This window comes from Parasteatoda tepidariorum, chromosome 11, assembly GCF_982258835.1.
Source record: "Parasteatoda tepidariorum strain Cologne lab strain chromosome 11, Ptep-v5.0, whole genome shotgun sequence".
NCBI lineage: Eukaryota > Metazoa > Arthropoda > Arachnida > Araneae > Theridiidae > Parasteatoda > Parasteatoda tepidariorum.
Window position 1 is genome coordinate 67,567,600 of NC_141765.1, and position 22,730 is coordinate 67,590,329.

General features: G+C 27.2%; 1 protein-coding gene across 9 annotated transcripts in view; it reads left to right on the forward strand.

The window, feature by feature from the left end:
* The window catches only part of LOC107437533 (voltage-dependent calcium channel subunit alpha-2/delta-3), a 346,295-nt gene that overhangs the window by 272,566 nt on the left and 50,999 nt on the right, over window positions 1–22,730 (forward strand). For 5 of the 9 annotated variants that reach the window (XM_087155322.1, XM_087155314.1, XM_087155315.1 and 2 more), the window contains 12 exons: window positions 6,724–6,874; window positions 9,843–9,917; window positions 9,991–10,080; window positions 11,375–11,488; window positions 11,567–11,645; window positions 12,800–12,849; window positions 13,376–13,459; window positions 14,952–15,170; window positions 16,659–16,688; window positions 19,906–19,962; window positions 20,050–20,106; window positions 22,318–22,398. In XM_087155322.1, coding sequence (XP_087011448.1) covers window positions 6,724–6,874; window positions 9,843–9,917; window positions 9,991–10,080; window positions 11,375–11,488; window positions 11,567–11,645; window positions 12,800–12,849; window positions 13,376–13,459; window positions 14,952–15,170; window positions 16,659–16,688; window positions 19,906–19,962; window positions 20,050–20,106; window positions 22,318–22,398 — 1,087 coding nt within the window. The remainder of the gene's footprint in view (window positions 1–6,723; window positions 6,875–9,842; window positions 9,918–9,990; window positions 10,081–11,374; window positions 11,489–11,566; window positions 11,646–12,799; window positions 12,850–13,375; window positions 13,460–14,951; window positions 15,171–16,658; window positions 16,689–19,905; window positions 19,963–20,049; window positions 20,107–22,317; window positions 22,399–22,730) is intronic. The other 4 variants (XM_087155316.1, XM_087155318.1, XM_087155320.1 and 1 more) reach the window with 1 other exon arrangement.

Genomic DNA, 22,730 nt, shown 5'->3' on the forward strand with positions numbered 1-22,730 from the left:
AATACCTCAGAGTCCCTGACTCCTACAAAAATCGACGTCTTGCCTTCGTAGGCACTTCTTGGGAACTAAAAAAACTACATTTATGCTTGAACATTACGTCATTAGGACATGGTGGCATGACAATTAGGAAGAATAATTATGTGGTTCAAATTAGGATGATATTTAGGTAGTAGAAAACTTGAATGATAATATGGTTCAACACTCTTCTAATAGTAACAAGGTGATAATTACATTACATAACTGGTTCGAGAACTAGTACTATAACCTTATTATTAGTTTTGAGCCATTGTAAAAATTTACACACGAAAGGAAACGAGAGAGAGGAAGTTGAATTAATAAGCTTGATTTAATTACTTGATAAACTTAACTTATAAAATAAAGTATTCATTCAATATTAATGTAATTTTTTTATAACTTTCTGCCACTATCTCTCTTCGTTTCACTCAATTTTGAAAAGAAATAATGCTTCAAGATGGAGTTGATTTTGCTTCTAATTAAATTTCTTTTGCTAGTTAAATTGCTTTGTCGAAAGCAGAATATATAAAACCTGAATCAAGCGAACACAGATAATTTCTCTTTTTACATCTTACATTTATGCAGTGTCTGCAGAGCAACAGGGAAAAATGGAGAAAAAAATCACATTCATTTGCTATCACATTGGTCACAAAACAGCATTTTTTTCTTTACTTGAATAGGACAAGAACTTGCAATGTATTTATATATCTTCATCAAAACCATTTTTTTATTTAAAGACTTTGTCACATTTGAAGCACCAAAGTTTAGTGAACAGAAAATTTGTGCATCGTAACAATGAGCCAAATATGTATCGCATCACTTTGATTCGAAAATTTTGGATATCAATGTGATTCAAAGACGCATCATAACCGGATAGTGCCGGATCATCGATTAAGTAGTTTGAAAATTGAAACTTTTTATATATTCTCAAACTTGACCGGATGCATAAAAAATTAACATAACGGGTCCAAAATAAATTTTGAATTAGTTACGGTTTGTCGAACTAAAAAAAAAAAATAATAATAATAATTTAAAAAATCGGATCAAAAGAATGTGAATTCACAGTTCCGGATTAAACTGGTTTTTAGACCAAAAGCCACAATTGATTTTATTTTGGTAATAATTTTTCCCTTTGTCTAGCATTTTTCAACATCTGGACAGAAAAAAAGGGGGGAGGAAAAAGAAATAAATAAACATTGTAAGTACAAACATAGAAGCTGAACTTTGTGGAGTTATTGCATTTATTCTACGAAAAGTTTTCGGAAGTGGACAATGTAATGCTTTTCTCATCAATCTTATTATTTATTATTTCTTTCTTGTAGCCTTGTTTTCTTTTTCTCATTTTTGCTATACAGATTTTCTTTCTGTTTTTCTTATATAAAAGAATTTTTTCCAAGTAATATATAGAATATATTTAGAATGAAATTAGTGGTTTTATTTATTCATAAGATTATATTAGCAAAAAAGAAGAAAAAGGAAAAATAAAAAAAAGTAGAAAATCTGGTAAAAGGATGCATAGTTTTCTCATAACTTTTAAAGTCTCGGAAATTATTTGTTATTTTATATGATAAAATAACTGACTAAAACTGATTATGTGTGCACAGCAAAGATTTTCTTTTCAGGAAGAAACGTCGACAGATTTTCAATAGAATATAAAGCATTTTGCATTGAATTATATATTGTGTCAGACAACTTTATATTTCTTAAATAATCCTAAGTTCAAAATGAATATAATAATTTGAGAAAAATTTTAAATTTAATTTTACAGATTATAAAAATGTAATTGGTGAGATGATCAAAGCAATAGGGGGAAATCATTAAAAGAAGAAATGTCTAATTGATAATTCGTAGCAAAATGCAAATTATTTTATTAACAAAGCTCAAAAGATTCATCACTGCTATCAACAACATATATATATATATATATATATATATATATATATATATATATATATATATATATATATATATATATATATATATATATATATATATATATATATATATATATATATATATATATATATATATATATATATATATATATTTATATATTACATTTGGTGACTGCCAAAGATCAGGCTCAAGTTTAGAACAATCGATGCTCTTACTTAAAATTGAACTTATCAATTAAATGTCCACAAAAGATATGTTACAATATTTAAATTCTGTTGATTACGTTAATCTGTCACAAGATTAAAATTCTGTTGGTTAGGTAAATCTGTTACAAGATTAAAATTCTGCTGATTACGTTAATCTGTTACAAGATTAAAATTCTGCTGATTACGTTAATCTGTTACAAGATTAAAATTCTGCTGATTCTGTTAAAATTTGTGTTGATTGCGTTAAAAACGTTGCCATATGCTTTTGATCCATAAGAGCTTTTTTCCAGCAATTCTGCATTCCTTAAATGTTATTAGTTTGCTATTGATTTCGGATGATGCTTAATTATTTAGTTGTAATGTAATATTTAATGAAAAAAGACGAACCAGCGGTTACGCTATGCTACAGCTTTGAAAATGGAGGACCCTTTGGAATTATTCAATTGAAGAGATTAACGCAGATAATAATTCCAGTGATGATGATGTCACCAAAAATTGAATATTTTGAAAAAGTGATAACGTTTGAAGAATGTTGAGTTTGAATTTGAATAGTTGTGTGATATTGTAGTGACTTGGTTAATAACCACTGGGGTTATTTCTTGTTTCGAAAAGTGCTTTGAATTCTAAGCCTTTGATTTTAAACAAAATCATGCTTTTGTGATAATTATTTCAAAAGTTGAAAATGATTACTCAACTTCGAAAGTTTCTTTTTTTTTGTGAGAAAAATTAATGTTTTATTGTTTAGTGACGCGAGAAATAAGTATAAAAGCATACAAAAGGCTTGAATCCTATTTATAACAAGCTTTAAAATTAGTGAATAATTTAGTATTTGTGGTTTAATTAGAATAATTTGCTTAGATTGAAAATTATTGGCATGTTTTGAGTTCACTTTCATTGTTCACTTTAAATTTTTAAAATTTATTTAAATTTAATTTTTAAAGGTTCTTTCGTTTTCAAATACTAATTGGCCTTGTATTTTCCATGACTATGTCAATATTATTTCATTGTGAAATTTTTTTTTTAGTTTTCTCTTCTTTTTTATAATAATGCAGCCCAATCAACAATTTTGCAATAGCTGTTTTTTATGGTTTTTATTTTCTAATTTAGATTGATTGATTTTGCAAAATACTGAATTTATTTGCACATTTTTCAACATTTCAAGTTAATTTCTTTTAATAAATTCATAAATTTTTGAACAGTTAAGAAACTTAAATATTTTAAACTTTATTTTAATTCATAATCTTGATTTTGACCTGTTTAACAAACCTTACCATTAGAACACACATGAGATTCATTAAAACGTGCAATTGATTAAACGATGATGATGAATTGAAGAAACGTGCAATTACTTTTTTTTTTCGTCCTTTTATACTATTTATTTTCCGTTTATTTATTTGCCTTTTCATTTGAGTACTTTCTTCTAATGTTCGTAGTATTTGTTTTTCATTTGATAATTGAGTTTGTTTTTGATTTGTTCAATGCATTTTTTTTAATTTGATCTTGGTGTTTTGTCATCTTTTCATTTTGTTATGAAAGCTAATGACAAAACTAACAACAGCACTGCTTATATCATCATTCGTCATTTGCCACGTTAAATGGCTTTAGTTACAGAAATAGCTCAATAGTAACCCAGAATGGCAAAACGTTTTAGTTGGGAATGAAATTTAAATTATGGGGGAAACTGGAGCGTCTACTTTCGAAAAATTATCCAGGTTTTTTTTTCCAGCATTCATATCAATTTACTAATCGTTCTTACTACATATAATTTATTAAATTGTATTACAAAGAAATAAATTTTTAACATTCATTATTACTGATTTTTCAAAATGTACTATGCTCATTATTATGTATTTATTGAAATATATGGCTTTCTGATCCTCTGTTAGTATAACCCAGGTAACACCGTCACTAGATTGCATCAAAAATGCGACAGTCACGAATTCTCTTTTGTCAAATCACGAGTAGTTTTTGCGACATCAATGGGTAGGTCAAAAAAAAAGTCTCTGTGACAACTTTTATGAATTTCATATTATAACTTGAGACTACAATCAGGCATTTAATTTTGCAGTGACGTTATCGTGTGACGAAATTGAGACATATTTTCGTCTGAACATTGTCACCGTGTGACAAAGATGGGACGTGAATGTCATATATCGCGTGTATATGTCACACCAGTGTAAAAATGTGGATTTTGGCACTTATGGGATCCATTAAATTAACAATTAAAAAATACATCTATTCTAAAAATTCACTTCTAAGAATGGATTTTCGAAATGTCCAAGCATTTGCTACTATTTATTGTGATTGAAACAGTTAAAGAAATGTTTTCAAATTTGCAAACACTAAAAATAAATTATTAAAAACAAAATCGAAATTTTTATAATTATTGAAAAAAGAAGGAAACAAAACTGCTGTGAATATCACCATCCCCTCTCTTGTTCTGGAAATACGAGACCCAGAGTAAGTACGATGCTTGTCTCAATCTTACGAGGACACTGCTGAGATGCATAAAAATGCTCAACATACAGTTTATAAATATATAAATATAGATCAAATTGGTCAAATAAGGGATAAGGTTGGTCAAAATTCCACTGTTTATCTAACTCCAAATCATTAAACATTCGGAATTAATCATATGGAGTTGAAGGAAGAAAAATGTATGTATTTGATAAACATACCATATTATAGAAAGGTCATTTCTGGGCAGATAGAAAATTCTATCCCCATAGTGTCATTTTTATAGTCATATTTCGAAAAGAAATTTCTGCAATACTCAGAGGAAAGAAAACAATTATTCGCAATTAAATATATATACTTTTAATAATTTTTTCCAGTTGCTTATTCAAAAAATTAAATTAATATTCAATGATATTTTTTATTGTTTATTTAAATTAGATTTTCGGGGAATAAAAATGTGTACATCATGATCCCTCGTAATATTTTTGTTAACTGCCAAACCATTAAATATTCTCGATATTAACTGTGATTAATTTATAAAGAAGACTTTTACTAGAAATAATAAACAACCGTGTTTAATTTATTTTCCTACAAAACCATTCATTGCATTTGTCTATATAAATCTATGAGGAGTGATGTACATTAAAAAGTTAATTTATATTAATTACATTATGATCAATTTTAAGTCAGATTTTCTGAAGAATAATATTTAGTTACAGTTTCATTACACATTGTCAACTGTGCACAAATACAATAAAACATACGATAAATACAATAGAAAAAAATTTAAATGAAATCAAAGAAATTAAAAATAAGAAAGAAAGGAACGGAAAAAAAGCAAAAAAAAAATAAATAGAAATTCCTAGGGAAATAAAAAATTTAAACATGGTTTTGCAAAAATTGAGGAAAACGTAATAAGTCGTTTTCTACTTGTCCTTAAATTATCAGGAAGGTGACTAAATATATATTATATTTCATGCAGGAGCAATAATTCTAAAATGTCACAAATCGAATGTCGGTAATTTTTAATATACTTAAACTAAACTCAAAGCATAACTATGGTGCTGCCATCTGTCGAGGAAATCTAATATACAATCGAAATATTTATTTAAATATAATTTCATAAAAAATAGGTATTTCTAATAGATTATTCTAATTTTAACTTCATCAGAGTTTCTAACTAAGTCTTTATTTTTTATCCCATATTCATGTATTACCTACTTAAAGCAATATTACTCATATTTTAATTTTCATCATATTCGTTTAAATATCTGTAGCGTGTAAATAATAAAAATTATTGCAACGAAAATTAATAAGAAGAATAAATTTTCTTTGAATGAATTTTTACAAATTACATAAGACTATTTGATCGGAATTAAAATAAGTAAATATTAATTTTACAAAATTATTTGAAACAAAAGAATCCCTGAATAAATAAAAGTTTAATTAAAGTTCCATATATCATGTACGATATGAGTTAGAGAATATGGCGGAAATGTTAATAAAGAGTAACAGGATGTGAAAATTGTCTTTGAGAAATGTTTCACATTGTTTATAAAAGATGGCAGCATAATCAACTAAAACCTAATTGATCGCTAGTTCAGATATCACTGCTGCCATCTGTTGATAAGTTTTATGCCATAAATATCACGCACAGTTTAGTGTAAAAATATACATATCTATAAAAATATAGCCCGATTTTTAATTATAATTTTGATAATATTATTCTGATTATATTTTTGAAATGTTATATGTTTCTTTAAAGAAACGAGACAAATATTCTCTTTAAAATGAACAATCAGGGCTTATAGGGGTCATCCTGCTTTTTCATTGAGATGCTTCGCCTAAATTGAATTAGCATTTATTTTCTTAGAAAAATACTTACAAAAAAGAAGAAAAATTGCTCAATCATCATTTTTTAATTTACTTTATTTGTAAAAGAAAACTATTATGTTAATTATATAATAAATATATTTGCATAAAATAATTTGAGCATTTTTTAAAAAGTTTTATTAATATTAATTACATTTTATTAAATTGTAGTCGCATTTTTAGAAAATGTATTTATTTAAAAATATTTCTGAAAGGTGAATAGCGTAGAAATATGTACAGGTTAACTAATTTGCCTTTTCTTTTCATTTTCTTGAAGGTATATTCAAGCAGCTGCCTCCCCCAAGGATATTGTGATATTATTAGATGGCAGTGGATCAATGACAGGTCTTAGAAAAGAAATTGCAAGGAATGTAGTATTAAATATTTTAGAAACTCTTAGTGATAATGACTTTGTTACTATACTCAGGGTAATAAACATTTTTTTATATTTATTTATGAAAATGAATATTCTCGTAATTCAATTATATTATGTAACAACATGATGAGAAGCATCGTCATGGGAATCACATTTGCGTCAAGTTGAAACTATGCTGCTGTAATTCGTGGATTTTAAGAAGAGCGTAAATATAAGAGCTTCAGACACATGAATCAATTTTCAAATTATTGAATATATACCTCCTTAATATTGAGTATAAATCTATCTATAAATTCAACGCTCTGTTCAAAAATTTCGTCGAACGACTGTTCAAAAAATAAACTCAGTACGAGTTGATATAAGTAATAGTTAATTCTAAAGAGAAATTTTAAATTATCAGTAGTCAACTTAGCAGTAATTATTTAGATTTATAAATTTATTGTAAATCTACAGATTAGATGTGTTTAATTAAAGTAAAAAAAAAGTTAAAAGCAACCAAGCAATATATATATATATATATATATATATATATATATATATATATATATATATATATATATATATATATATATATATATATATAATTGTTCTTCAAAGTAATTTCAATTATTGAAAAGGAAGAAATAGAAATTAGAACCAAGTTCTTAAGTAACTATGAACTATGTATCTATTAAAATGTTAAAAAATTGCATTTTTTGGTATACAATTTTATATCTCTAAGGGAAATTTTAAAAAAAAGTCATATTTTAAGTGCCTTACATTCAAGGCGTATCTTTAATTTGAAACTGTATATGCTATGTCTCTGAAAATAATTGCCTGAACTTAAAAACGGACAAATAATTTAAATATCTAAAAAATGAATTAAACTTTAAAGATGCAAGTTGTTAATATGTAGTAAAAACATTATAAAACTATTGTTCCACAAGAAAAATTAAAAACTTATTATTTACATACTCTTGATTTCATTCTTTGCATTTGGAGAAGACAACAATTATAGAACTACAAGTTTCTACTGCGTCTTTTAATTAAAACAAATTTATATCGCTCTAATTAAAGTAAGGAATAATTAATAATTATTGACAGATTGAAAAACTGAATGCGTGGTGTTGAAAAACAGCGCATTATAGCCCTCAGAAATGAAGCTTCGAGCAGATAAACGTCATCAAATGTTATGCATCATCAAATGTTATACATCATCAAATGTTATACATCATCAAATGTTATACATCATCATAAATGTCTGGCAGATAAACATTATCAAAGCATTAAATGCGACTCTTCTTTAGCATGAGTATTTCAGTGTAAAATATTCCAACGATTTCTAAACATGAACGATTTCATTTTTCCATCTAATTCTGGTTGCCTCCCGCTGGAAATTACAAATCCTACCTTTTAATTTACCAAAAAAATTTTCCTAACTTGAAGTGAAATGCGTTAACGTATTAAATAAACTTGTTCACTGCATTTTGTTCCATATGACTTTCAAATAAACTGAAGAAGTTGTAGGCTCTTTAGAAATTTATGTAACCTTCCTGTTTAAAATTCGCTCTGTGATAGACACGCAAAAGAAATTTAGAGAATTCCGACGCAATTTTGCCCATAAAAACCAACTTAAATCATTATGTAAGAGTTTATTGTAGAGAAATAAATTGTGTTCCAAAAAGTATCAATGACAACGTATCTAGAAAATGCATTTTTTTAAATTAAATTTTATAAATTCTGGCAGACATAATAATCTGCAAAAACGGATAGTAAAATTAAAGTTAGGCAGCTAAATTAATTAACAGAAGAAATAAAAAAAATTATTTCATTTCATGACCATTGAAAACTATCAAATATCAACTGTAGCTTATTCTTATGAGTTATATCAAGTGCATCTTATTCTTAATGATTGCATAAAAGATTCTCCATTTTGTATGATGGGTGGAAGATAATTACATCATCCCAAACGAAAAACTATCTTTGAAAAAAGACGTACTCAAATTATAGCATTAATTCTCATTAACAAAAGAGAATGTCTTATTTTATTGTCGTTAAGTTCTACTTTCTTTATTTAATTATTTCAATTACTCAGTTAGAGTTAAAGAAGATTAACATCAAACGTTTTCAGATAATTAGGTTACACTGCATCGAGGGAAAGTTTTTTTTAGCATTTTGAATTTCACTTGAAGTAATTTTTATAAATAAATAGACCAAAAAAAATTAAAAAATTGGAAAAAAAATGAATAAAAAATTATTAGTAAATAAAAAGGAATCTGCAAATTATATTTCCACTGTTTTATAAATGTTGTTTATTAAACTAAGAAGACATAGTTTTCAATGGAGAAATCTTTAATGTTTATTTTATTTATTTGTACTTGTATTGTTATATCAAGCGAATTTCTTAGTTTACAAGGCGATGATTGCAACTTGTCTATTCTAGAGTCCCTGTGTTTTGCATAGTCAGGGAGTAGTGACAAACAGGTAACGGTCTGAGATAGACTATGAGCCAAAATTGAATGAGAAAAAAAAGAAGAAAAAAAAACTGAAAACGAGAAAACATAGACTTAATAAAGTAATAAGATATTTTTGATCTACTGTAAAATAATTAGCTTTTAAAAACTATAATTGCTATACTTGGTATTAACTTATATCAAGTTGTTTATGCAATTACATGTCATTTTAAGAGTTAATTTTCTGGAGGAGAAGTAATTTCTGCAAGAAAATTTTGCAAAAGAACTAAAAGTAAAGATACAATTATATTTTTACATTAAAGTAGTTCGATGTAGTTTACTTGACTTTAACGTGAACTATAAAAGCTAAAATTGAGAGAAAACTTTGCCGGATGTGGTAACTGACTTCGGTATCTTTCTTTTCCAATATCAAATTTGGAAAATTTTAAATCTGCTTATCGTAATTCTCCAATTGCGTTAAGTATAGGGACTCTATGTCAAAATATATATATATATATATATATATACTTTTTTTATTGATTTTTTTATTATTTTTTTAATTAACTTATTTCTTTTTATTTCTGCTAGTTCTCTGAAAATGTTAAATCAGTTGTTCCATGTTTTGAAAATACACTTGTTCAAGCCACGGAAGGAAATCTCAGGGTAATTAATCATTTTACTAATAATCCGATTAAATAAAAAAAAATAATACCAATAATACATCCATTCTATTTAGGAATTCCGTGAACTTTTGAAAGATTTGGACACGGTCAATATAGCTAATTTCACATTGGGATTAATTACTGCCTTTGAATTACTTCAAAAAGTAAGTTCTACAAGAAATTATTATTTCTTTTTTTCTTAAACACTCATAACTTATTCTAGCGAGCTATCATTTTATCCACATGTTAATTAAATCATTCAATAAATAATAATTTTAATATTTAAATGTGACTAACAAAAATTATTTCCGAAACTTTAATGAAATATAATTACCATAGTCTAATTTTTGACTTCCAGTTGCAAACTGATTAAAACGAAGAAATCAAAAAATACTTTAATAATTTTTGTGGAAAAAAAGCTACAGTCTTGTTAGTAAGACAAAATAATCGCGATGATAATAATAAAAACGTTATAAGCAGACTGCTATTCCGTAATTGAAAGTTAAGATAAATGCAGACAAATCAAGCTTCATTAAAGTCGGAGAGAATAAGTCAAAAGTACAAGCAACAGAAAAACTACACCCATTCTCGGAATAGTTAAAAAAAAAAGTCAAGTAACTCGGAGTTACAATAACACACAATCTAAGCTGGAAAGAACGTATCGAGACTACTCTTCAAAAAGCACAAACCGCATATCAGTCACTGAAACCCACTGGTCTCCCGTCATCACTAAATCTTTACAACAAACGTCTTCTCTACATCATGTGCGTACGTCCGATCATCACTTACACCTCATTCCCATAGGTAACTATATCTTAAAAGCACAAAACTCAAAAGCAACTATAAAGGTGTAGAATACCCCTGCCGTTGGGCTAACTAGGGGAGGCTTTCGTGGTTTTCTTCTCCATGTAGTGCAAATGCGGATTAGTTCCATCAAAAATATCTCAACAAAGACTAGTTTGCCCAACTGCATGAAACAGGAACTCCCTTATCTTCTACGTTAAATTCATAATTAAAAGTTTGCGGGGTTGAGCATTGATGGTCATAAATCCAAAAATAGGTCATATTTTAAGCTTCGGTAATGAAATAAATATTTGTAAATAAAATGAATTTCAGCAATTTTTCTGTTCTACTATCTAAAAAAGAGATAGTTCAAAAAACTGGCAGTTACGACAGAATCTGTTGTAAAGTAACTCTGTCGTTTATAAAGCAAAGAGTAACTTAAATAAAACACAAATAAAATACAGAAATGGATAAATGTACTATGTTTCTTTTCTATTACAAGAGCCTTTTTCAGTGTTTTAACACCAAAATTTTATTATTAGTAGTTGTATTTCTGTATTTTATTTGTGCTTTATTCACGTAGCACAAAATATACCCACCCTCCTTTTGAATCTGTAGTTTATGTTAACTATTAATTAAATAGTATTATTTTCAGAAATGTTTTTAAAATTTTAGGTTGCAAAAAGCAACGAAGGTAGCAATTGCAATCAAGCTATCATGCTTATTACGGATGGTGCTCCACAAACATATGAAATAATATTTGCTCAATATAATTGGCCAAATATACCAGTAAGATTTGTTTTTTTCCTATTAATATTTCTTTTGAGTGTTTTAAATGCTTTTAAAAATATTTTTTTCTTTTAATAGGTGAGAGTATTTACTTATTTAATTGGAAGGGAAGTCACTGACATGGATGAAGTACAATGGATGGCTTGTCAGAATCGAGGTTAAAATCAATCTATTTTATGTCGCTGTGGTAGTATACGTAGTCGCCTAATGAACTGAATAAAATTTTATTTGACCTTTCGAACTGCTTGCAAATATATATATATATATATATATATATATATATATATATATATATATATTTTACTGATTTATATAAATGTACCCAAAAAAAGTGTTTAATATGTGTTTGTTGTTTACATGTAATATCATGCACAGAAACGTTACGTTAATTGAGGAATGAGTAAAAGTACTAGTACTTAAAGCAAAAGAATTGAGTGAAAACTACAGATTAAGTAAAAAAAGAAGAATTAAAAAGTACACTTACAAAATAAAAAAAAGTAACTAATTTAAGTACACGTAAAGAATTAAAAATCCTAAGAAACGTAAAATGGGAGAACAGAAATTAAAATAATTGCTTACTGTATGTATAAAGAAAATATCTTAATAAAGTTTTTTTTTATTTTTACTTTGCAAAACTATTACGAATCCGGGTAATGCATAATATTTGAGGCAATAAATGTTCCGTTTGAACTTTGAACTCAAACGTAACTTTGAACCCTTCTCAGAAGATTAAAGGAAGCCTGGATAAAATAATAGAGTAATTTTTTGATGGATGATTTTTAGCCGAGAATAACTATTTTACATAAAGAGGGGGATAATATAAATTTACCGTGGTTAGCAAGATCTTAATTGTGCACCAACAAATTATTGATTTACCAATATACATATACAGTCAATATCGATCTTCCAATTTGTATATTTAAATGAATCACGAAAAATACACACACTTAAAGCCAACTAATATTAAAACCAGGAAATAACATAAATTTTATTAAAATCTGGTGAATTAATAATTAGGTAGTGCAGGCTAAATACTTTTCAAAGCCAACAATCGTTTCAAAAGAATTGAGAGGAGTTTATTGTTAAGAGCTTGACTTGATATTTGAAGAGATATAAAAATATAGATAAAGTTCAATAATTGCATTAGAGAAAAATATGCAAGTCTCTCTAATGTAAATAATTTTCTATTTCCAGAAGACAATATTTAAAGTTTCTTTAGATAGAAAATTTGGTTATTTGATATAAAATTTTCATAAATAAATTGGAGAATGTATCTAATGTCATCAATTAATAAATTATATATTGTTACAGGTTATTATACTCATGTTACAACCCTTGCTGAAGTCAGAGAACAAGTTCAGGTAAGAAGTTTTTATAGATGAATAAATATGAGTTATACGTTTATGCAGTTTTATAGAGAAAAAAAAAATTCTCACAAAAAGTAGCTTATAAATAAAAGAGAATTCTAAAAATTACTCAGTTTTAATAAGTAAAAGATATATATTTAATATAAATAAAAGAGAATTCTAAAAATTACTCAGTTTTAATAAATAAAAGATATATATTTAATATAAATAAAAGAGAATTCTAAAAATTACTCAGTTTTCCAAAGCACTCTTTCCTGCCAACTGAACTCGGTCGTCAAAAAGGACATTTTTTTCAGAATTTTGATAAATATTTTTGATATTTTTTTAAACTGTCAAAATTTAGTTATTACTTCATTAAGAATTAAATAATTTGTTTTCGTAGAAGCAGAAGAATGAAGTAGTGTCAATTTATATATTATGATATATATCTGATTTACTATACTTAATCTTTAATTGAAGGAAAAATACTCATGAAATAAACTGTTTTTTTTTAATATGAAATTTGAATTTTTTTCCTTAGAAATATATTCCCGTAATGAGTCGACCAGTAGTGTTATCGGGAGATCACCCAACTGTATGGTCATCAGTGTATGCTGATATTACGGTAAGTTATTTTCCATATTGTTTTATGTCAGAAGCCCAGTTTTGCTTATCGTGTTTGGGTGAAAATACTTATTCTGACAAATGTAGTTAACACAGGCATTTTTTCTTCTAAAAATCTTTGAAATATTTATCATGAACTTCTAACAGCGTTAATGTCTTCACAAACATTCTCAATGAGCCGCGATGGCTCAGGGGATAGAGCGTTCGCATTCCAATGAGGTGAACTGGGTTCAAATCCCAGAGATGGCCGATAGATATGAATTCCGCATCAAGCTAGCCCTGACCACAATGTCGACGTGAACTATCCTCAGCCATAGTCTGATCATGGGTTAGAGTCCCCTTGCTGTCAGGCTAACCGTGGGAAGTTTTCCTTTCCATGTAACGCAAATGCGGATTAGTGCGGAGTGGAGGGTTTCCTGTGTTGTCCTTTTCCAATTTGTTCTCTCTACTTTTTTCCAATTTGTTCTCTCTATCTTCTCTCTATTTGACAAGGATTTAGAAGCCAGTCTTTCCATTGAGATTATACATGTCTGCTTATGTATGTGAATATATTAAATAAATTCTGAAAAAAAATCTTAAAAATTGCACCAGTAAATATCCAAAAAAAATTGATGATTATTATCATTCTGTTGTTTCAGAGTGACTAGTTTATAACTGAAAAAGAAATGTTTTACTTTAAAAGAAATTTATTTTATGTTTTGTTGCTCTATTTTTTTAATGCTAGATAAAAACTTCAAGTTTAATTTCTTAAATCATTGTTTTCAAGTAATTTATTTGACCATTCAAGTTATTGAAATTGCATTTGTACTCTACATATTTCAAATTCTTCTTCATATTTCTAATACATTCAGAAATAAAACTCATTTTCAATGATATTTGAGCTACAGTATGAAATCACGTGTTTTTTGACGAATCATAAACTATATGATTAAACTGCTTCTAGACTCGTGTGCATTCTGTAAGTTGAGTATTTTTTTTTTTAATTTTAAAGCCTTTAATACTGTATGACAAGATGGTCTACAGGTTAGTACTCGTAACTGTTGAACAAAATTACCAGATTTGTTGCATGACGATGACTGACCAGCAGTCAGTCATTCTTCTTCAATCATGTGCCCTTTTAGTTTATGCTGTGTTTCTTAATGAATTGTGTAATCGATGAGTTACATTAAGCCTAATAATTTTGACGAAATTCCTATCTTAAAAAAATAGTAATTTCATCATCATGAAGAAATGTTTGTTCGGAGTAATTTTCCATGAAACGGTTTCGTCGAAAGCCAAGAATATTTCATGCATCGAAGTATATTCAAAGTATCCATATTCTGCATTAAAGATAGTTTCGAAATAGGAATTAATATTTTTTTTACATTTCTGTAATAAAACTATTAAAACATTGAGGAATTTGTTTCTAAAAAAATTATTATCATGTGTTGTTCTTATTTCATATTTTAGCTCCAGTCCTAAAATATTTTTGACGCTGTGTCATACTTTTACAGGATGTTAAACTAACTGACTGGTTGTGGCAAGAAAGAGAAAGGGATGAAATTCTTAAACTTAAAACAAAAAAGCGTGAAAAAAGGCAAAAAGACGTTGAAACTGTAATGCAAGATTATCCAGAAGGAAACATCTCATCTGACCACTATATGTTAGGAACATCTCCAAATATTGAATATGCCACAGAACCAGAAGCACCTCGTCGTCCATTAAAAAAGAAGGTAAATCATATTATTTGCTTATCTTCTCTTGAAATACGTCTTAACGGATTTCATGATGAGTAAATATTTTTTACAATCAATTTAACTGATATTTTTTCAATTTGGGAAGCATAGTTAATGTACAACGAAAATTTCTTTAATGCGTATTTAAGTTGATTGTTCTAAAAGAATTTCCAATAGTGCTGCGACGTTTATTTAAAATGCAGTTTATTGTCATAAACAGGACTCAAAATGTTTTTGAAAAACAACGCAAGTGTTTAGCTAAAAATTTTGAATTTTAACTCATCGGGTAAGTTTTGTGAGCTTTTTTTTTTGCACGTGAGCTATTTTTTTTAAAAAACTTTCAATGGCTATAATTATTACTGAACTCTACTGACGCACTTAATTTTTCCTTCAAGGTGTGGGTGGTTAGGGCTTGTTATCTAAGACAAAAAAAAAAACAACTATAAATCCAATAATCTGGGGGGCTAGTTATGGTCACCCAGATTAACTCACTGAAACGTCAGGTATCGAAATTTTCATCATGTTCAATTGATCTGTTTATAAAATAATTTATATTTGGTTTTTTTTGCTATTTGTTTTAAAAGTAATTGTGCGTCGATAAACTAAATCATTACCATGAGATAGCTGAATTATCCTGAAATCCGTTATACTTATTTTCTTGGATTTTTTTCACTACGCATGCCAACATTTTTTTGGATTTTTTTAACATTTGTAGCATGAAAAATATTTTTATACTGCATGAACAGGCGTCTGGCTGTGACTTATTACATGAATCAGAACAATCTCTTATACCATTGGCTGTATTATTTTCTATAGTACTAAAACATGATGCTCTGATGCTATATGCATGTTTTAAAATATTTTCTATGCATTCATATTATAATATTTCATAAATTGATACGTGCTATATTATAATAAAATATTGTTCCTGTTTCTTCTAATAAACCCACATTTCTGAATGTTTAAGATTTTATTGGAATCTTTAATTACCATTTTGATTATTTCATATATAGCTCCCCATAAAAAGTGCTCTAAATACATCTCTTGGTTGCTGAAAGTTTATTATTTAATGATTTAAAATAAAATGCAGTGTTAAACTAAAAATAAAAAACACTCGAATATAAATGTCTTTAATCATCATAAAGTAGTTTTTGTAACTCAGATAAAAAAAAATAGCTGTTATTAATATTTTTTAAAATCTTAATAATTATTGATTGCAAAAAAAATAACGAATGAATTAAATGGAGATATAAATTATCACAGTTCCACGTTTTCTTAAAAATGTTTTGTGCTTCCAAAAACTAAATATTTTTAATATTTAACTGTTTTTGCTTTTTGTACAATGTGAGCACAGGCCTTCCATAAGCATCCTATTTTTGCACTTTTCATCACATTTGTTCTCCAAATTGAAATTTTTTAGCACTTTTTTGAAAATTTCGTTTTTGTAAGCCATTTTAAAGTAACTACATTTCTTTGGCTTTCCAGTCTCTACAGAATTCGTCTGCGGCTAGCAGGGTAAGTTTACAGAAATAATGTATAGATAATATTCTTCATGAAACTTAAGTCCCATTTTTAGGGCTAATTGTTTTAAAAATTATTGCTTAGAGAATGGCTTGGCTGCTTCTTTGCAGTACTTTTGCTTAAATGTTTTTCGTCATCTCAAAAGCGATATTTATTATAGTAAAGCAATTTATAGTTTTTTTTATATTGTATTATCAAATAGTTATCTTGAAACAGTCAATGTCGGAAGAAAATTTGCAAACTTCCATTTTTAAGAACTATTTACATTATATTTTAAGAGCTATTTACATAAGAAGAATCCAAGTAAATAGCAGATAAATGCACTAAATACAGATTTAAATGTATGTGTACACGTTATATTTCAATTCATGCGTATACGAATTTTCCATATTTTCAATTTAATCATGATCAAACAATTCAATCATGTGTAATATCTCATCAGAGAGATTTTGCACTTTTGCATGCAAAAGTGCAAACGTTACAAATTCAGTTCGTTACAAACTATTTCGATTCTTAGCATGGAGCTTGTGTAGAACATGAACATGCTACGTGAAAGTATTACATCTATCTGATAAAATATGAAAAAAGAACATGATAGAATTGATTGATCATGGTTGGTTAAAAATACCGAGAAAAAAATCATATACTGTTTAGCATGTATTATAATTTCAATTTAGTGCATGTATCTGCTGTTTTTGCTAATAAAAATAGTTAAGCAGACAATAACAACAATCATAAAATGTTACAGTTAATAATATATACCATTTTATATTTTTCACATTTTGAGATTTTCTATAAGCAAATGTTTTGTTTTTGATTACGGAAATGTGGAGACAAAGTTCGAAAATTTTTTTGGTTGAACAGCAGATGTGTTTACGCAAATAACTTAATTTTTAAAAAATTTTATTTGTATTTTCAGCATATCTTGAAATTTTTGTATCTTGATTAGATATTTTCTCATTTATCTAACAAAAATTAAAAATCCAAAACGTAAAGCACTTTTAGTCCTCTTTAGTCTGGTATTTGTTAAAAATATAAAATTTACAGTTTTCAAAAACTTTTAAATACTTAATTATTCTATTTCTATATTTTTAAGCACAAACTTTGAAAGAAATACTGCTGTCTAATATCTCACTAATACCGGATAAATTTTGTGATCATGGGTATGGGTATTCTAAATGGACATTTTTCGCGTATTAATGTATAAAAAATCAAAAATTATTTTTTACAAAACAAGATTTTAAGCAGAAGAAAAAAAAATCGATTTTTTGAACTGTACACAAAATTCAAATGCACTAAATTTCTTAAAATAAATGTAGAAGCAAAAATATCCCTATAGCTAATAAATTATTATCAAAAATGAAATTATTAGAGTCAAATTTATTGAATATTTATTTATTGAATATTTATTTATTGAGGAATTATTACAGATTTCATTTATCCATCCATCATTCATTCATCCATATTCCATCATTCTATTCTGAACATAGCTCAAAATGCATGTTTAAGAAAATGGACACATCTTAAAATGTATTTTTAAGAAATGGTCATAGATAAAAATACGCATTTTGGAAAATGAACCTAACTCAAAATACGCATTTAAGAAAATGGATAAAGCTCAAAAAATTTCATTAAAAAAAATACGCTTTTTCAATGAAAAAACCCTAATTTCAAATACGAAACCAGTAATTTTGGTATTGCTTTAAACACTAAGCATAACCATTACGAAACTAAGTCCAAGACTTTGAGGTGGGGTTAGCTAGGTATATTGCGGATGTAACTTCTCAGGCGAACTCTTCGCAGTCAGATTTCTAAATAATAAAGTGATAATTAAAACATCGAGATTTCTACAACGTAATCTTACAACCACGTATTTATATGAACTCATTAGATAGTTCGTTGGAAAAAAACAATTCTCATAAGGGAAATTTGAAAATGATATGTTCATTTTCTTAAATACGTAGTTAGAGTCATGTCCATTTTCGCATATACGCATTTTGAGCCATGCCCATATACTTAAATAAACATTTTGAGCCATGCCCATATACTTAAATAAACATTTTGAGCCATGCCCATATACTTAAATAAACATTTCGAGCCATTTGTTATTTTGAGCCATGAGCTCTTTTGAGCCAATGTCATTTGTCTTAAATACGGATTTTGAGCTATGCTCCGAATTAAAAAAAATCCTCCACGAAATGAGCTTTTAAGTAGTGTTTAGACTGTTATGGTCATGGAATTCAGAGCATTAAGTATGAAGAAACTAAGCACTGAATGATTAAACTTAAATTTTTTAAAAAAGGGGGAACAATAAATTCCAAGGTATGTATAAGGGCATTAAATTATATGTATTCTTTGCGCGCTACAATTATTTCCAGAAATATAGATTTTGAATTAAATATTTCATGTAGTAAATATATATTGACTAAACCAGTGCTTCTTAACCATTTTTTTGATTTGTTAAAATTGTAATAATTGAGTACTGACGTCAGTTAGATTGAGATGAAATTATTTGCCTAAGGCAGCCATGCCCGACAACTGACAATTGTGTTGGTAGAACAAAAAGAAAATATTTTAAAAATGAGTCTTCATGTTTGAAAGAAGGTTTATAGATAAAATAAAGTTTGCAGTTGCATCAGTAAACGAGTTTATACAAAATGCTATGGACAATGTTATGCATATTCTACGGAAATTGTTTTGCTTTTTGCAAAAAATGCTTTCAAAACTTTTACATAGCTAAACTATAAGAATTTTTCTTAAAATCATAATTAAAGCTTTAGGAAATAATACTAATTTTGCAGAAAGTTTGTATCATCCAAAACGAGTAGATGAATTTAAATACTTCTTTCTTTAAAACCACTTAAAATTTAAAGTTATTTCTTCATTAATATCGCAAATTTGAAAAAAATTCAAATTGCTGATATTATGAAAAGGAAAAAAACTTCAACCCTCCTTTAATCGTTTTGCTAAACATAATCTCTTAAATAATTTAAATCGTGATGTAAGAATGTACTAACAGTTCCAAGATATTTCCAACTAAAAGAAAAACAGTTTTCTAGGTTTGTTCATATAATTTTGTCCAACTCTTGTGTATTTTAAGTGACGAATCAAAAACTACGGCTTAAGAAACACTGAGTTGCATAATAAGTTTTAAACAAATAACTATCAGTAAATGTCTAAAATTAATACAATTTCTATCACTTTTCTACAGGCTGTACAGCTTCTGGTGACAGTGGCTACTCCAGTGTTTGACAGACGAAATTTTTCAGTAAGTTATGAAATTTTTATTGCAATGTTTGCTAGACATTTTATTCATTTTCTCATGCAATAAATTAAATTCCAAAACTAATTTCAGAATGTAACTGAAAGAATTAGAAGCAGCAAAAATATCTGGATTGAAAGAACAAAAGAGGTATAGCTTATAAGAGTTTTATTTAATTTTGAGTTACAATTATGAGTAAGTGTCAAGAAGAAGGAAGTTTGTTTCATTTTTACATTATGACATTTGATGTACTTTTTTTATAAGCATTTATTTGATTTTTTACAGTTTTCATTTTTTTACATACATTCTCTTTTTCAGCTGACTTAATTTTTATGTGTTAATTTCTAAAAATTTTATTTCATTGATTTTAAAATTGATCATTTTTATTTTAAAATTGCTTTGAAAAGTTATGCTTTTAATTAGAAAAACTTCTTATTTAATCCTAATTTGATAAACTTCCTAGCAAATTTATTTATATTTTATTCATTTAATAAAAAAATTAAAAGTTTTATAGATAAAATCTTTTTTTACATTTTAAGAAAAATTAACACTTTTCATACTTCCTGAGTTAAGTTACTATGTTAAGCTACGTTTTACAACGTTTTAACTACGTTTTTTTTTATATTCAATGTTAAAGTTACTTTTTCATCACTAAGTATGACGAAAATGTAGAGAAACAAATTCTCTTTCAATTTTTATATGATTTTGCATTCAGTTGACAATCAAGAATAAAAAATCAAAGAAAATTGTTGAATATTGTTATAGAAACAAATTAACTTGATATATATATGAAGAAACTGAACAATAAAGTGGTGCATCATTATTTCTAACATCGCTAGAGAGCATAGCAATATATATATATATAGAGAGCAATATATATATATATATAAAAAAATATATATATATATATATATATATATATATATATATATATATATATATATATATATATATATATATATATATATATATATATATATATATATATATATATATATATATATATATATATAAAAATATAATGAGACGGTCTCAGACCGTGGCCCGAGCTAGGGTCCTTTTACTGAAAAAAGGTTTTAAGCTCGGGTGAGCTCAGATTCATAAGATTTTCATAAACTACTATTAAATAAGCAATTGATTCAGTTCTTGAGTAAGAAAATGTAAACTATATAAAGTATAAAAATTTATAGTGATCGGCTACACTGTTCGGTTCTTTTACCTTGTGAGGCTGTTACTATTGTCTAATAACTTTTAATGAGCTTAATATTTGGATTTTTTTTTTCCAAAATTTTGTTTCAGTCATCTTGGAGTTTCAGTTGGTTCAATTTTTCTCTTTGCTTTTTCTTTCTCGGGTCAGCGATAGAAGAGGTTTTAATTTACTATTTCTTTTGTGTGTGTATGTTTGGACATCAAAGGCTAAGTGAAGAGTTCGCGAAATTTGGTCTTCACCCGATATTATCTCAGGCTCAGGTGGAGTCTGGCTCTTAAGTAATCCTATGTATCTCGGACTCGGGTGGGCTCGGATTAAAATTTAATTACTATTGTCTAATAACTTTTAATGAACTTAATATTTGAAATTTTTTTTCCTAAATTTTGTTTTAGTCATCTTGGAGTTTCAGTTGGTTCAGTTGTTCTCTTCGCTTTCTCTTTCTTAGGTCAGCGATAGAAGAGATTTTAATTTACCATTTCTTTTGTGTGTGTATGTGTGGACATCAAAGGCTAAGTGAAGAGTCTGCAAAATTCAGTCTTCACCCGATATTATCTGAGGCTCGGGTGGAGTCTGGCTCTTAAGTAATCCTATGTATCTCGGACTCGGGTGGGCTCGGATTAAAATTTAATTACTATTGTCTAATAACTTTTAATGAACCTAATATTTGAAATTTTTTTTCCTAAATTTTGTTTTAGTCATCTTGGAGTTTCAGTTGGTTCAGTTTTTCTCTTCGCTTTCTCTTTCTTAGATCAGCGATAGAAGAGATTTTAATTTACTATTTCTTTTGTGTGTGTATGTTTGGACATCAAAGGCTAAGTGAAGAGTCTGCAGAATTTAGTTTTCACCCGATATTATCTCAGGCTCGGGTGGAGTCTGGCTCTTAAGTAATCCTATGTATCTCGGACTCGGGTGGGCTTGGATTAAAATTTCTTTGGCTCTATCTTCTAAAAGCGAGCCAAAATTCATCCCTTATGCTTATGTAGAAGACTGTGACTAATCAAACAATCTTGCTCAAAACTATTGCTTATGTTTAATCCTGAGCATCTTAATTACATGTTTATACCTGTTTGCATTGTTTACTAGTAATGAAATGATTTATTTGTTAGTTCTATATGGAATTAGTATTGAAATAGTGACTACTCTTTTCACAGATGCGAGTAGCTAATATTTTAGGAGTAGCTGGGACAGATGTTCCAATTAGAGAAATAATTAAACTAACTCCACCTCATAAAGTAAGTTTGATTTTAATACTTCCAAAAATTTTAAAGTGTCTTTTGTAATATATTTTATATATTATATATAGTATATTATATTTATGTAAGCATTTACAATATTGGTTAAATATAATATTTATAAAAAAAGTTATTTTCATTTTTTAAGTCAATCAAAAAAATTAAAAAAGAAATTAATCAAAAGAGTTCCATGAAATTAAATATGCAAATCAAAGGCTAGTTCGCTCAAAATTATTAAATTCGTTTATATAAATTATTCGTTCTATTATCTCTCCATTAATCAATGAAAAAAAATTATAATTTTTTCTTATTATTATAATGATTCAAACAGT